We start from the raw sequence: 16,977 nt of genomic DNA, 5'->3' as shown, positions 1-16,977 counted from the left end.
ATTGCTGATACAATTGAGAGCCTGCTTTTTCAGTAAAAAAAAAAAATCAACACTTTGAGGGGTGGACAGCTACCATGAACCATAATGCCTCTGGGTGGAATCTGGATGGGGACCTTTGTTGTATCTCTGTCTCTGCCATCACTCAAGACTGTATTGAGACCAATTGTGGTGTTGCAGCGCTTAGTCGCAGGGTTGTATGGGGGTGTGGGCGTGTTTATTTATGCTTTAGAACATAACCGCTGTAAAATAATCAGAAAATAACGTTTCATTTCACTGATTCACTGGCTTTCTCGCTACCAGTCCTCATTCACTCAGCAAACTTTCTCTCTCAAACAAATGAACACGAACCAAATTAGGCTTCTTGTGTCGCTATTTTTCAGCCAAGACTGCAAGCCAGACTCAGTCGACGAAGCTGGGTATCCGAAATAAACCCAGCGAGGACAGGGAGAGATTTGTAGTTTGGTCCATGAACTACACCGTTTCGGTAACACTTCACGCTGACTGGAGCGCTGTGGCCACCACAGAGCGACGTCGGGTTGTGTTTCTATAAAAGTTGATTCTGTTTCATCGTTTCCGCCACAGCCTAAAGAGACTATACCTACTCATATGAACGGGAGGACCTGCCATTTGGCCGCAGTGCTTGATTTGGTCTGAATCCAGTGAACATGTTTGATTGATAGCTGAGCAGACAGGGGCACCAAGATCAACATGTATATTCTAATCTGACTGATGCTGACCACTGTTCTGAAGCGGTTCAATACGCTATAGCTAACTAGCTTGTCCATCTACCCTGCAAATGTACATTAGCAGTGCCCTCTGGACTTTGAGCTTTGTTTGGTAGCTCGTTCAACAAGACACGGTGAAATACAAGAAGTGTGTAGGTTAGGTAAGAAGTACACATTAGCTAGACGCCATGTGTGGGTTGTTCTTCAACGTCCTTTGTGTTGTTTTGTTGTCTGATAGTCATCAGCACTGTTGGCCTATGATACAAGTAGGGATGCAAGTAATGACTATTTTTGTGGTCGACTAATCTGTTAATAATTTATTCGATTAGTCGACTAGTCACGATTATTTTTGTCACCCCCTAACCCTAATTAAACCATTTAACTAATTAAATATCTTTCAAGTGAATTACTGATCTCCAACACACAGCCTAACTAGCTAACATTACCATTAAGTGAATAAGGTTTACTATTCAGAATGAACACCAGTATCAACGCCAGGGGGAAACCAGGGAAGAAGACAAGACAGCGTAGGCTACTCCTGTAACTCACTGATTTATACTAACTTTAAAACTTTGCTGTTTAACAAAGATTTTTGCTTTGGAACTATATAAAATAAAAGCAAATTAAAAGCAAATACTATAACCACAACTGTACACTAACAATGTCTATTTAGAATAATAAAGCAACAGTCCGCTTTCATACTACTTCTGTAGTTTATTCTTCAAAAGTGCTTATAAGTTTTAGTCAGTAACTCCTACATCAGGAGTCAGATGTTCCTTGATGTACTTTGAACCATTACTCATTACTAATAACCTTTTTAAAGCTGGGTCTCCGACATTGCCAGCGTTGTGTTGGACAGATTTATGCTGCGGTGTTTGAGAGAGAGAGAGAGAGAGAGGACGTGCTGCTGTGTGAATGCGCTACAGCGCTGAGGTGCAATCAAATACGATTTTAAATGGGCCTAGTAAAAAAATAAATAAAAATCAATGTCAGTATTTGGCGGTCAGCATTGATATTGTGGAGGGCCGCCAAAAATAAATGAAGGTATGGGAAACACTGTCTTTCGTCTGTCATTGCTGCTCTGTTCTTGCTGCTGCAGTGGTCTGAGTAACTGGGACCCGAGGGCTCTGTGGGCGCGACTGGCCGACCGGTCTAACCTAACGGGCACTTGTGGAGCTTCCCAACCCGAACACGTTTGAGCACATTTTGGATTCGCCATCAGCTTTCGTAAAAACAGCCAATATTCAAGTTCTACACAGTTGATTTCTCACCTCAAACCGCTCAAAAGTGTATTTAGTGATGAAATAGTGTACAAAAGCTATTTCTCCGTGAGTTATGGCTACATGAAAGCCTCTTCTTCGTTACAGTCATGGCATACTGCCCCCAGCACTTCCTTTAGTGCTTTCCAGTTAGAAATAAACAACCAGAAATGTTCTTAAGAAGAAGACTGCTATCTCTCCCTTAAACAGCCTCTCTGTAACAATGCGTCGACTATGAAATTTCACGTCGACAAATTTTTGTAGTAAAACTCCTCGATTACGTCAACTAATCGTTACAGCCCCTAGATACGAGAGATGTTACTGCTTTAGGCATGAAATGATTCAATAATGTATAAAGAAAAGCTGTCCGTCTGTGTAGACAGGGATCCAATGTGTATCCAACGGGTTAAGACAAGAGTAATACATTTCTCACTTTTAGATGCGGATTTGTTCTCAGAGAGAGTTGATTAGCATGCTGTAGCAGAAGAAAACAGCTGTATTAATTGGGGTTTTTGACAGTTGGGGGTGCTGAACAAGTGTAAATACAAGATTAACATATCATCACCCACAATGTCTTAGCAAATAGTTACCTTTTTACATTTTCAACAGCAACATATACGCATGCATTTGGAGTTGGATTTGTGTCCACCAGATAACTGTAAACTGTAATATTCCCCACTCCATTTAGAAATTTCACAGAAAAGTGCTGCAGGTGGAAAGCAGGTTGATTGGGGGGGGGGGTTGTAGACTGTAAAACCAAAGCAACCAAAACAATGACCTGACAGAAAAGCTCTGTGCAGCTGGTGATAATTCTCAGTGGGTTTGTCACTAAGAGCAACCATTTTCACATTAGTCATTTGAACCATTGTTAATAGAAAATACATTATGAAATTTAGCTGTGTTGATTTAAAATGCTCAAAATCAATAGTTTTTTCTCCTCACAGATCTGATGTTTTGTCATCAGCACGAACAGCAAACACCTACATGGACACACAAACCTTCACTTGCCATCTGGATTACACTGGGATGGGGTCCAACAATGTTCACACTGGCATTTGTCAGTACTGTGATGACAACACTAAATCTGATGCTCTTCATCAGACAGTATGATGAGTTTGGCAGCAGCTTGGCTGAGCCAGCGTCAGCCTGACGGACCAGCGGAAAGCTGAACTGACAGCTTGACTAAGATGGTGGGGAGATGACAGTGACAAACTGATATACAGGATAATGTACAGCCCACCTTCAGACAGAGGCAAGGTATTTGTCACCGTAATGCCTCCCCCTCCTTGCTAATGTTGGCTCAGCTAAGCAGACAAATTTACATTTCTATACCGACTCTGAAGAACTCCAGTTTGTGCACTCAGAGATAAGCTGCAGGTACATCGAATGCATTGGGGTCTGTTGTGGTAACACGTATCAATGTGGCAAGTGTGACTGTATATCATGGCCACATTTCCACACAAGAATCTCAACTTTTCTCATGTAATATCATCCCTGCTTAGTCAGCACACATGTAGGCATGATTTAGTCTTCCCTCCTCTTTTTTGTATTTTGTTTGGAGAAGTAACCTCTTTAACCTCAATGATACTGTAAATGAATTCACTTTAATTCAGTTAGAAACTCCTCGACTTCAATAGCTCCTGTTTCAGCAGGTTTTCTGCTCATGTTCAAAACTTTCTGCACATTCAGAATCTCTCCCACATATCTGTGTTCTCTGACATACTGAGAAAAAAGTTTTTAGGTCTACCTGCCCTATACTCTGCTGTGCATCACATTATTGTTCCGCTGGTAATATCCCCTACAGACCTTTTGACCGACGCAGTTTGGGACTGCATGTTGAATGTGAAACCGAAACTAACCGAAAACACTTCATCAAGCAGAAATCTCACCACAAATCCGCTAACTTCAGCACCTTCGATAAAGTGCAGCACGCAGTCAGTTTTCAGATGTTTATAGAGCAACTATACCAGTTATTTACCACTCACAACTGTCTGGACTCACCGCACAAGAGCGGGTTCAACTGATTACGATTATTATTATTAAGATTAAAATGTAGGTTAATTATACAGCGCATCCGTGGGATAATGGCATCAGCCGAAACTGCACAGGCGGCGGCTGTGCCGCGGTTTTGTCTGTCCTCTGCCTGGCGTCAACTCACACTGAAGAGTTTCAGCAGCAGAGCGTTTAGTTGCCCTACATTGTTGACATTTTGTTAATTTGTCATTTTGTGTGCTGCTACGGATAACGAGTCTGTTCCATTCCGCTCTCTGCACATATCCCACATGAAGCATTTCAGAATAATGTTTTGCCTGTCTGATTTTGCTGACTTGTTCAGATTTTTGTGCTTCTACCATGGTTAAGTAGGCGATGTACTGTATTTAAATTGTATCTTTTTTTGTATTTTCTATTTTAACTGTATTTGTTGTTGATATATGATCGGGAGTTCCGTCAAAAATAGACTGGCAGTGAATGTTGAGCTAAGCTTAAAAAAAAAGAAATCGCAAATTGAATTGTAATTGCAATATCGAAATTAGATTTTTTTCCCCAAATCATTCAGCCCTACTTACCAACTTACTACCTAAGTTTTTTCTGCCAGATATTGCAATTACAATTCAATTCAGTAGGGAATACATAGCCCAGGCTTGTCTCGTAAATTAGTGCATGTTGATGCTTGCATGTTGATGCTTGTATGTTGTTCCTCAATGTAAGTCGCTCTGGATAGAAACGTCTGCCAATGAGTAAATGTAATGCATCCAATAACAAAAACCATCTGGCATTTTGGCAACACAAAAGTAATCTCAAAGTAACAGTGTATCACTTGCTTCCTAGTTGGCGGGCAGCGTAAAATAACGTCTTTTAACGCTCCAAGGGAGCGTTCCCCTTGGAACGTGACGTCACGTGAAAACTATGAATTGACCATTCCAGAAGCCACGCCCCCCCTTAGTTGACAAGCTGTCAGACCTGTCGGACTAAGCAAGGCGCTGCCACTGTATATGACTGCACTGCCTGCAGAAATATTGTCTTATTTTTGAAAAAGCTATCTCAGAAAGAAGCCGACAGAAAGGTTTGCATTGTGCATTTGAAGGTTGTATTCAGGCTGTCAAACTGACGTGAAAAAAATAAAGATAAACTAAAGCCTACCAATCACACAGCAAAAGTGAACCACCACTTCAACTGATGATTGAGACAAAGGACAACGATATCAAGGATCAACACTGTTCTGTAAAGCTGAAAAATATAACTTAATAAAACTTTTGCATAGGAGTCAATGGAGCATCAGCATGAAATTGTCCGGCCTCTGTTAGAACCAGTCCTATACTGTGATTGGCCATCTTGCGTATTTGGGGTGTGGCTTAGCAAAGGGTGAATTGCATGAGTCTCGCGAGACAGCTTTTAATCTGACAAGAAATCTTGTCATATTTTAATCTTGTCACACCCCTAGTAATAAATGAAAATTTTATTTTGCTGTTCAGACTAATAAGAAAAAATAACAGTACTGGCAGCAGTACAGTACAACAGTATTGGCAGCCTTTCAGCTGCAGTCATGACAGTAAAGTGGTTGTTGCTCTCACCTGTCTTCTCCTGGATCCCAGCCAGGCTCCATATGGTGGTCTTCTCTGTGTGGTCAGGCTGGCTCGGGTAGCCAGCTGCAGGTCTGATGCCCTGGTATCGAACTCTGTGGAGGTCTGAGGCCTGCAGAGCCTCGTCACAGCTGTAGCCCCACAGGTCCTTACGCACACGAGCATGGAGCTCCTCAGCAAAGGCCTTGGGACAGAAGGATGTAGCAGAAACCAAAGAAACACCATGCAACAGTTAGCATGTCATTCAGCACCTGTGACTCACTGACACAATGGTGAAGGAGATCTGGTGTGTTAGGAAGCAGTCCATACTGTACCTCAGCCAGTCGGTCAGCCAGGGCTTTGATCATGATGCTGCTATAGTCGTCTCCCTGATCCTGGAACTCCTGACTCAGCTCCTCAGCTCCAAACACACCCACAGCAAACACACCGATGTAGTCTGCTACACCGCTGTCTACAGGGGCAACAAAGTCTGACAGACACAGGTAGGGCTCTGAACTGGAGCTGTCTTTCTCAGCCTGCAACACACACACACACACACACACACACACACACACACACACACACAGAAATGTGTTACTGTTTCTTTGGAAGTGTATTCCCATCCACTTCTGGCTCCATCATGAAAGTACTACATCTGGCAAGTACTAGGCTGATACCTCACCATGACACAGCAGCATGATGCTGTCTTAATGCTACATGGAGGGCTGGCTGATATGGCTCATAAATAATACCTCAATATTTTTAGGATATGCCACAATACAAGATATTTATCCCAATAAACACATTTTGTCTATACTAACATACTGTACAAACATGATGATCTTGCAGAATATTATGCACTGCCGTAGATTGAACTACCCAACAGTATGTAAAGTAGTTAAAATGAGCATTTTATTCCTTTTCTGAGGCAGCAAACACAACACACAGCCTTTTAGTAACTTTTATACTGCAACCTGGGCCTATCTACACACTGTATGGCTGACTAAAGTAACATACCTACCCATCAACAGCGACAAGCTGAAACACTGAAAACTTGAATATGATGACATCATCATCTGCTATATCGCACGTTAATTAATATTTGTATATTTCAAATATATTTGAAATATCACCCAGCCCTAGCTACACGTGTTCCCTCCTCCTGTACCTGTGCACGTCACGGAACTTAAAAGCAATGGAATGAAATACACTGCAACTGTTAATGACCCTCACCTGTTGCCGTAAGCCATGGAATGTGGCGATGGGCTTGGTGTCTCTGTGCACTGTGACATCATCTTTGTACACATTGATGTCATCACGATCACTCTGGGCACGCCAGAACCCCACAAGACCCTGCCCCTTCAGGCTGCCTTTGCCAATCACCTGGCTGAGAAGCCGCTGGGCATCATCGAAGACTCGCCGAGCCTCCGAACCTGCAGAAAGCAAATCCCACTAAGATCAGAGGCTGGAAGTCGTTCCGCTGAATTCTGTTGTGTTCTTGTAGTTGTATACTTGAGTATACATCAGTTGTATACTGATGATCTTAAACTGTACAAAGCCAATTGCACCTGCATCAAACTTGTGCATTCACAATATACACACACTTTTCCATAACTTACACTGTATTGTATGCAACAAAAACTGGTTACATTTATCCATCAACACAGCTTAGTTATTACTTAGATTGTTTTGTCATAATAAATTAATGAATTATCCTCTTTCTTATTTCTAGGGGTGTGATGAGACACTTAACCCACGAGACGAGACCAGATTTTAAAACTATTTTTAAGAAATCTTTAGTGCTGATTTATATTAAAAAAATTTGGAGCATTAAACACTTTAATTCCTGCATTATGATGATTTTTCTGAACCAGTTTTTGGTGAAAGTGTTTTTATTCAAGTAAAGAGAAACACAAAATTCAAGTGGCAGGTCAAACTCTGTAGCCTAAGCCACGGCAACGGCTTCTGTGCGCCACTGTATTCCTTTATAGCCTAGCTTAAAGTAAAACCAAAAGTAACGTTAGTTGATAAGCTATATTATTATATTATTCATATAACTGATAAATCTGGTCATGCAAACGCCCTCCTGTTAATGTCCCGTAACTGTTCAGTGAACACTTCAACACTTCACACCAAGTCACAGACGGAGAGTATCAGTCTCTCATCCATCTTCTTTTTGTGCTGCGTGTCGCGTAGGCTACAGAACGTTCAAGTCATTTCCAACGGGCATGTGCATGAGACGAGCACGACCGCAACAGTTTCACGGGAACACGCCCACTTGTCGCTATGCCTGTCGCAATGCCAGCACCTCCCTTCCTTCACGCTCACCTCTCATTGAAAATTAATTGAGAGTCACATAAATCGCTTCCCATGTGAAAAGGCCTTAACTCTACCAGAACCTAAGTCAGCGCAGCTCTCAGTCATTCTGTGCTGATTTAATATCATCCCTGCTGAGTCATGATTTAGTCTTCCCTCCTCTTTGTGTCTTTGTTTGGGGATGTAACCTCTTTAAATGTGATTGTGGCACCTTTTCACCGCACTGATAAATTATTTAATTTTAGATTCACTTAGAAATTCTTGGACTGTGTGTCTGCTCATGTTCAAAACTTTCTGCACATTCAGAATCTCTCCCACACATGCTATCTGTGTTCTCTGACAGGTCCAGAGAAAAGGCAGAATATTACCTGACAAATGACATCATTTAATGAGAAGTGTACCCGCCCTTTACTCTGCAGTGCATTATGTTTTTGATCCACTGGTAGTAACGTTACCCCCTTCAGAGTGTTCAATTTGGGACTGCATGTTGCATGTGAGGCAGAAATCTCACCACAAATCCACACGTTAACTTCAGCAGCTCAGATAAAGTGCAGCTCACAGTTCCAAACAGAGCAAGGCTGTACTTCAGTGTTTACCAGCTACGTTACCACTCATCACACCTGTCAGAACTCACGAGCTGTGCGGTTCAGTTGATTACTATCAGGGCGTACGTCGGTGTTGCATTAGCTGGGCGGAGTGGATTCGCTCTGAGTTTCTCTTATCAGTCATAATTACATTTGTAATTCACTGCGTGAGAAAATTAATGTGTAGCTTGACAGCATGTGAAAAATGTCAATTGCGTGATTCTGGCGTGATCATAATATAATCTTGCGAGATCTCATGGTATGAGCTCTCGTCTCACCCCTATTTATTTCTAATTTATATCTAGCAAGAGTCTCTTTTTACAAACATAAAACGCACAAGCAACATATGGGTAAATATGTAGCAGGATGGATGTTTGTAGTATGACTTGATGAATGCTGACAGAGGACGAGCTCGTACCAACAGTGTTGTCATTGAAGATCTTGGGGTACCCTCTATTGGGGTATTTCCCTCTCAGCTGCCACACATCAAAGAAAGGCTTCCAGTCAATGAAGTCCACCAGACGGTTCAGGTCGTACCACTCAAACACACGGGTGCCCAGGAACTGAGGACGCACTGACACAAAGAAAGAGCACACTCGCTTTTTAAGGGCCGTACAGAAAATGTTATACATTGTATTGAAGTTAGGGCTGAGCAATAAATCAATAATGATAATTATCACAATATAGTTTTCCTCAATAACAATATAATAAATGTTCAATATATTGTCAATAAATGTTTTATTTAATTCATTTGAATCAAGAATGAATTAGCACTTATTTTTTCTATTAAGATATTTATGTTGTTGAGGAAAAGGGACTGAAAAAAAATATTTTACTTAATTTTACTCAAACAGATTTTAAATAAAAGATTTTATCTTAATTGTTTTGAATGTTCTTCCTCAGATTTGTTACGTTATCCACTGTTTGGCAAGTATTTGTCATGTTCTGACCATAAAGAAAAGTTTAAAACCACAATTAACCATCTGGTTTCTTCAAAAAGCAAAAATCAATATATATATATATATATATATAATATATATTTTATAGTGATAAAATTTTTGGCCATATCGCCCAGCCCTAATTGAAGTATTATGTACAAACTGTATGCTGCTTGTGCATAAGATGTTTATATTCTAATGACAGATATTGTACACTGTATCAGTGTATCTGTGATAGAGTTTTGTTTTAATGACTTTGGAATTCATTCATCTGTAACTTCCCTGTCCAACTTACATGGCTTGGGCAGAGCGAGCCAGTCTATATGTAAAGCCTTCTCTCTGGCCTGGGAAAGAGACAGATACCGACGATCCTGAAGCAACACAGAGAGATGGAGGATGAAGAAGAAGACAAGGCATTTGTATTTACATAGCACATTCCATCAAGTAAACTCCATAAGCTCAACAGTAAATACATATGCAAAACACACATCTATTAAACAGTAAAGAAATCCTGGACCTCAACAGCTCCTTTATAGAGCTATGACAGGAGTAGTATCAGAGGAGAGAAGAATGCACAGCGATGTGTGATCCATATGAGTGATAGGATAAACAGTTGTGGGAACTGATCTTTTCAGTGACAGATGATTCGGACATGTCCTCATTTGTTACAAAAACTAAAGAACTTGTAGTCAACAAAAAACTGGGTCAAAAACGTACATACAGCAAGTTAGCATAGAAAAGACAGCGCTAAAATGTCATTTAACTTTATTAGATGAGCCTTCCTGTATGAGATCAAACTTCCTGTAAGTGATTCTGATTTATTATCTGGTTTAACATCCTGAACACCTGTCTCATTGTTTCATTACTCTAACTTCATCTCCAATCACTTCAACTTGCTGCTGTTGTCTTGTCTGATGCCTGACAGCCTGACTGTGAGGACTCTTAAGAGTACTCCTCGAGTACACAACAGAAGGTCAAGAGAAAGGTTTTAGTCCCACTCAGAAGATACTCACTGTGTTCTAGTTCTGTGCGATGTCTTTAAACTATAACCCTTGTGAGTTTACTACTACCTACTTAAAAATGTAAACACTTTATGATAATGTAAACATGGAACTAACAGTATCACACATAAAAATGTAGGCTTAGAGTGGTTTAAAGAAGAGTAGTGGAAGAACTACGGAATTCAGCATTGATAAGCCCAAATACTATGTAGCACAGAGTATATTAATATGAGCATATTCCAAAGTAAATGGATGGCATCATTATAACAATACAAACATATAGGGAAGAAAAGGCCATTGTGTTAAAGAGGAAGTCTGGTGATAGTCTACATTCTCTTTTATTGTCAGACTCAAACCAATAGTGAAAACCAACAGTGAATGTTTCCACTAACAGGTCCTGTGTGTCTCACAGCCTGAGGTCTCCTCTTCCTCTGAGCCGTTGAGCTCCATTGTTGTCCACAAACTATTAAAACCCATCAGTGAGCCTCACTGCTGCACTGGGTGACATGTTCCTTCATCACCACGAACACACACACACACACACTGTAGTTTATTCTGGCTCAGTCCCACACACACTGTCCTGCTGCCCCAAAAACTCACTAGAGCTCCACATGTGGATTCATCCTCGACTGAAAATAGTCCCCAACATATGCACTATTTCGACTTTGATAAACAGACCACTGTGGAAAGAAACTACCGTAGATGAGACTGTGTGCAGGGGCTCAGGTGTCCTAAGTTGTCTGGGAACTGCTGAGTCTAACAGCCTGTATTTGTAAATGTGCTAAAGGTTCAAGACACATTGATGCAATGCTAATCTCAAAGAGGGTTGCCTATGTGGGTCACTGGATCCAGGGCCCTCTAGTGCTTACCTTATTGGGGGTTTCAACCAGCCATTCTTACCTTCAGTGAGTCGTAGTGATCCTGCCTGATCTCCTCATACTCGTCTTTCAGCTCCTCAAAGTACTCTTCCCTCATTGTGTCATCCAGCAGCTGCGAGCACTGACGGACAGGAAATTATGCAACTCAAACATCTTTCCAATCTGTGCCCACAACAACTAATATCAACTCTCTGATCATCAAATCCAATTAGAAATGATCCATTTTCACTTCCCTCTGTTGAATTAGAAAGACAGATTTCACTTAAGTTAGGTGCCACATTAGACTACCGGCAAAAGGGACACGTTTTTGTTGTGGATCCAGGATTTTTTAACAACACATTTTTGGACATATTATTGGACACAATATTTTCATCAACTGCTGGACTTAAGGTGGTTGAAGGAAATCTGGCACTGTCAACCTATTTCTGTTTTAATACGGATTCCCACACAAGTGCAGATAAAACTTTCTTAGCATTATCTGTTATCTAAAAAAACATTTAAAAAGTTAAGCATTGTAAAGCCTTAGTGGAGGTATGTCCTCTTGAAATGATTTCTAGTAAATAATAAATAAATAAATTTGCATGTCTTTTTACTGTATATGTGCAAGATCGGTCTCTCTACGCGTTCAAGCAGATTCTAAGCATTCAGTGTATTTAAGAGACAAATCTGCTTTCATTTAAATCCATTTGCAAAATAACATCATCATTTTGTCTTAAAGCTGGGGGTAGGCAACATGGAGAACCAGCAAGACACAGGTAGATTTTGAAAGTATCCAACCTAAAAAATCCCACCACCAATCTTCAGGCCTCCCTCTGGCAGAGTTTGCACAGGCAGGTAGGTCAGCCGAACATTTCATTTGAAATGAGTGGCCTTGCTTATTACAGTCCAGAGACAGCCACAGATTTCAGTTTTAGGTGCAGTTCCAGTCAGAGCATTTCATTTATTGATTGCTGTAGAGATGTAATGAGAATTTCAACAAATGGAACAAAATGCTCTTGAAATAGTTTTAATGGAATGTTTAACAGGGTACCCCCAGGATTCTCAAAGTCAAACTTAAGACTTTTTAAGACCTTTTTAATACCACCTATAGGATGAAATGTAATACCAACTTCGCTGCCGTATAATGAAAAATCTGTGTGAATTTTTAAGCCCGAGAAAAATATTTACAAAGTTACATGAATTTAATAAAACATTTTATTATAATACATTCATATTTAACACACTATAGCTTTTTGGGGTGTGTTTGTACTTCGATGAGATAAAATGAATCAAGGACGTCACTTTGTGTTGAAAAGTGGTGGGGACATAGGGGTTCAGATTAGGGGTGTTATGATACACTTAGCTCACAATTGCTTCAGTAATTATTCATCCTGTTCTGTTTTTGCGTCTAAAGGCTGCTTGAAATATAGATTTATATAGTATTGGCTTGAAAGCAGCAGGGATAAAGAGTTGGGCTTCGGTTTGTTTTTTCCTCGTTCCTGTGATCTGGGTGATGTAAGTATAATTAGTTTGTTTCCATTCATATAACATTACCCTACAACAGCGGCGCAACGCCGACACAGACACGGTCCTTGTCTCATACACAATGGTCTCGCCATTGCTGTTGTAACGCTCACTGTCGAGGAACCTTCTCCGCTGTTTCATTAGCGCTCGCCAAAGTGTGAGCACCTTTGCCCTCAGCCTCAACCGCCACTTGTTCATATCTCTGGCTTTCTGAATTTCAGACACTTTACTATTCTCAGGCAACGAGCTAGCGTTAGCTTGTTAGTAGCACGTCAGAGACATTTTCTGAACAACTGAATGATTCGCGCCAGAGCACGTGAACCGCAAACACTCCACATTCCAGAGTGTAAAGCTGAACACTGACGTAAACAGTAACGTTACCTGTACTGCCGTATAACATCAGAGTCACACCAAACGGAGTAAATTATAAAGTCACACACATAAAAAGTGTTTATTTATGACGTTACGTTTATTTATGACGTTAATTTATTTAATCCAAGAACAAATTTAAGACCTTGGTAAACGAAATTTAATACTTTGGTAATGAAATTTAATACTTTTAAGGCCTTATTTTTGGAATATGAAATTTAAGACTTTTTTAATACTTTTAAGTGTTGCTAATTTCTTTTGATGTGAAATTATTGGGTTGATACCCTTATTATCTCCGACATTCTCTTTAATCAGTAGTGAAAAATGCCAGTGATACTCTAGACCCTAGAAGAGTTCCAGAAATTCTTACCACCACCACACTCCTAGAGGCATCCAGAACATGGACAACAGGACAACTGTAGCGAGGGGCGATCTTCACTGCTGTATGTGTCCTATCAAAAAATAAGCAAAAAATACACAGGGGGAACGGTAAAATATCATCCTCATTTTATGGTGAGCAGGGGAGGTACTACCCAACTGGTGATGTAATGTTTGGACAAGCAGCGGGATTAGGGCGGCTATGAATAATATATTACATTAGTACAATACAGCACCTGTTACCTATTACACATAAGTGTTCATCGGTATATTTCCGACCTTGTCCCAAATGTGTGTGTGTGTGTGTGTGTGTGTGTGTGTGTGTGTGTGTGTGTGTTACTTAGATGTGGTGGCTCCTCCAATCAGCAGCGGTGTTGTGATTCCTAGTCTCTGCATCTCTTTGGCCACATAGATCATCTCATCCAGAGAGGGGGTGATGAGACCAGACAAACCAATGATATCTGCAGCAATAAAGCAAACATTACTGCTGCTGCTGCTGCCATTAGTCGCAATAATTTAATAAGCCAGAATTTGAATCAGTGGCTATAGGGCTAATTATTTGACAGTACAGTTAATTGGCACACAACTCAAATACAAAGGTATAAGCAAGGGGTTAGGTTTAGTCTCAGAGAAGATATTTTTTTCTTCTATTTTGCATACATTTAAATCATCATGGATTAAACTGGTTATCATGCTCTCCATAATAATGTTAGTTTACCCCCCCCAAAAAAAAATCTACATGCATAAAAACCAGATGAATAAATACTTTTTATTATGCCATGATGTAAAAATGTTTGACAAAAAATTCTAATTACCAGTTTTTTCAATCTTTATAAAGGCTCTGTCTTTTACTGTGTTATCTTTGATTAGGGCTGTAACGGTTCTAAAACCGAGACCGAAATTGCCACACAAAAGTCCTACGGTCTCGTGTTGCGAAATCGAGAGACAGAACCGCGACGCACCCGCTTATTGTATTATTACCGTTGAGCTCTCATTAAAACAGTGCAACTGTGGCGGCCGGTGGAGGGTGGGCTTGCAGCAGTGTATATCTATTTTTATTGAAAGTAGATTATTGTAGCAATTTTCCACCTGATTTCAGTGTTTATTTATGAACCAAAGCGTAGCTCAAAAATCAAGGTCTGAATAGAACCGTGGATTTGGTGCATCGTTACACCCCTATCTTCGATTGATGATCACTTCTAACATCTTTTTAAGGTTAAGTCTTAAGATAAGTAAGATTTAGTGGCATCTATTGCAAACTGACACCAACAATATAGTCTAAATGAAGTTTATACAAACATTTACAAGGGAAACACTGTGATTATGGGGCCTTGCTTACATCTGGTCCACGGTCAGATTATGGTACTTTGATAGGGGCAAAAAATATAAATAGATAAATAATTTGATAGCGGTGCTGAAATACATCTCAGTTACTCACATAATCACTTCCTCTTTAGTGGTTTTGCCTGCAAAATAAAAGCGCGAGAAAAGTTTTTGCAGCAATGATTTATTTCGAGTTGATTAGAGAGCTTTTACTTTGAAAAGTTTTGAACGACATTAAACGGAGTCTGTTGCCTGCTTGACACTAGGGCTGTCGCGATTACCGCAAAATTGAAATACCGCGCTATTGGTCAAGCCTACTGCGGAGGATGGCAAGCGCCGCCGCACATGCTTTATTGTGAGCATGTTAAACAGTAACATAATAAAGTTTGTTGAAGAGGGGGGGAAAAATTCTCCTAACATGGGATTAAACACGCAACCTTCTAGGTGAGAGTCTTGCGATTTAACGACTGAGCTAACCAATCACCCAACATTCAGTTTAAATATTATACCTTATATTCTCACCCACCATCCGATGGATAAAAAAATTGCTCCACTGCTAAACTTATTTGCCGACCCATTCAGTGTATACGTATTCAACGGTTAAGTAGATAGAAATGGCTCATTCTAAGGTAATAAAAACAGTTCATTATGTAAGGGTTTTATACACCACTGAAAACAGAATTTCTGTCCTGAGTAGTGTCTGCAGTCTTCCTCACAAGCTGCATTCTGCCCCGAAAACCTCCACCAAGAAGGCAGGGCAGTTTGTATGTTACCTTAGAGGTAAAATCCAATCAATTAAAACAGTCAATCAATCAATCGTTCTTGCTTGTATTGCAACGGTTAAATGCTTTGAGTGCCCGGGTATAACTGGAAGCGACATTTTGATAAACTCACAGCTTTTCCTATTTGGATTTTGGCAGTTGGACAAAAACAGGATATTGAGGGGGAGGGGGATCTGTTCCTTTATCCACAGAGGAAATTACACCCCTGGGGTGCATGTGTTTGTGTTGAGCATGTTTAGCATCTCACACTGACAATATGCGCTCTGAACTGCACACTCTACCTGCTTTGTGTACGATGGCCTCTCTGAGGATCTTATCACAGGGAACCATCACACCTAGGTCGATCACTCTGAAAGACAAGAAACATTACACACACACACACACACACACACACACACACACACAGTGCCATTAAACAGCGTGTTGGGATGGTGCCCAGGGTCCAGCCACAAATCAAGATTGCCACTTATCTCCAATGGTGCAACACTGTGGCCTGTGGGGGATCAAAAGGCAATGTGCAGTGAACTGGTTAATTCTCTGAAGTGTTTAGTTAGCTACTGTCAGTGCCACTGAATACATTCACCTAAGAGGCCAGCAGCAGATTATGTGTTGCTAGTGTTCAACATACCCACTGTTTCTGTTTCTTTTCGTTACCTAAACCTAATAGATGCTCTTTAAGACAACCCAGGGTTTCCTAATCCAGCCATGAGCGCGTTCACATAAAAGGGCCGGTGTTTGCAGCAGATGACCAATCACAAACATGGACAAGTCTACTGGCAGCAGAGCGACATATTTGACAAACCGTGAGGGACTAAAGAACAGAATACGTACTGTATGATGGGGCCAAATGTATGAAGTAAGAAGTGAACCACCAGCTTAGGACTGAAAAATGAGGGTTAAACCTGAATTGACCTCGCTGACCTCACATTCTGCTTCGTAGTTCAGGCCTCTGGGCTTCTACATGGAGGTTGCTGCTGTTTGATCGCACACTAAAAAACTGAAGACTTATAAAATGCTGCTTTCTGACTGTTGACAAATGTCAATTCCAGTCAACAACATATTTCATGTTATTTACAATGCATTGTGAGTCAGCTGACACATTAAATATAATGGGAGGGTGTGGTAGAAAAAGAACCAAAAGCTCAGCAGATCATTGAAGATGTACTGTAAACTCTTAGCAGCAAGCCGGTTTTACCTGAAGTTGTTGCAACCCAGCACCACACCTACGATGTTCTTGCCAATATCATGGACGTCTCCCTTCACTGTAGCAAGAACTATGGTGCCCTGATAAGGATCCTGCAGACAAAGAAGAAAACATTAGAGGAAGTGAGGGACGAGAGAACAGAATATTTTAGCTTGTT

General features: G+C 40.6%; 1 protein-coding gene across 1 annotated transcript in view; it reads right to left on the bottom strand.

Moving 5' to 3' along the window:
- Positions 1-16,977, bottom strand: part of mtr (5-methyltetrahydrofolate-homocysteine methyltransferase) — a 38,452-nt gene that overhangs the window by 6,336 nt on the left and 15,139 nt on the right. Inside the window, exons 22-31 of the mRNA XM_038735831.1 lie at positions 16,812-16,912; positions 15,898-15,965; positions 13,852-13,972; positions 13,504-13,585; positions 11,284-11,382; positions 9,678-9,753; positions 8,863-9,018; positions 6,778-6,977; positions 5,880-6,080; positions 5,557-5,749 (exon numbers count right to left, since the gene is read on the bottom strand). Of these exons, the coding sequence (XP_038591759.1) occupies positions 5,557-5,749; positions 5,880-6,080; positions 6,778-6,977; positions 8,863-9,018; positions 9,678-9,753; positions 11,284-11,382; positions 13,504-13,585; positions 13,852-13,972; positions 15,898-15,965; positions 16,812-16,912 (1,297 nt within the window). The remainder of the gene's footprint in view (positions 1-5,556; positions 5,750-5,879; positions 6,081-6,777; positions 6,978-8,862; positions 9,019-9,677; positions 9,754-11,283; positions 11,383-13,503; positions 13,586-13,851; positions 13,973-15,897; positions 15,966-16,811; positions 16,913-16,977) is intronic.

The sequence above is a fragment of the Micropterus salmoides genome, unplaced genomic scaffold (assembly GCF_014851395.1).
Source record: "Micropterus salmoides isolate LMB-PRFRI ecotype aquatic unplaced genomic scaffold, ASM1485139v1 Ms_hic_scaffold_21, whole genome shotgun sequence".
NCBI lineage: Eukaryota > Metazoa > Chordata > Actinopteri > Centrarchiformes > Centrarchidae > Micropterus > Micropterus salmoides.
Note: the sequence above shows the minus strand (reverse complement) of the source record. Positions and strands in the feature narration are given on the sequence as shown.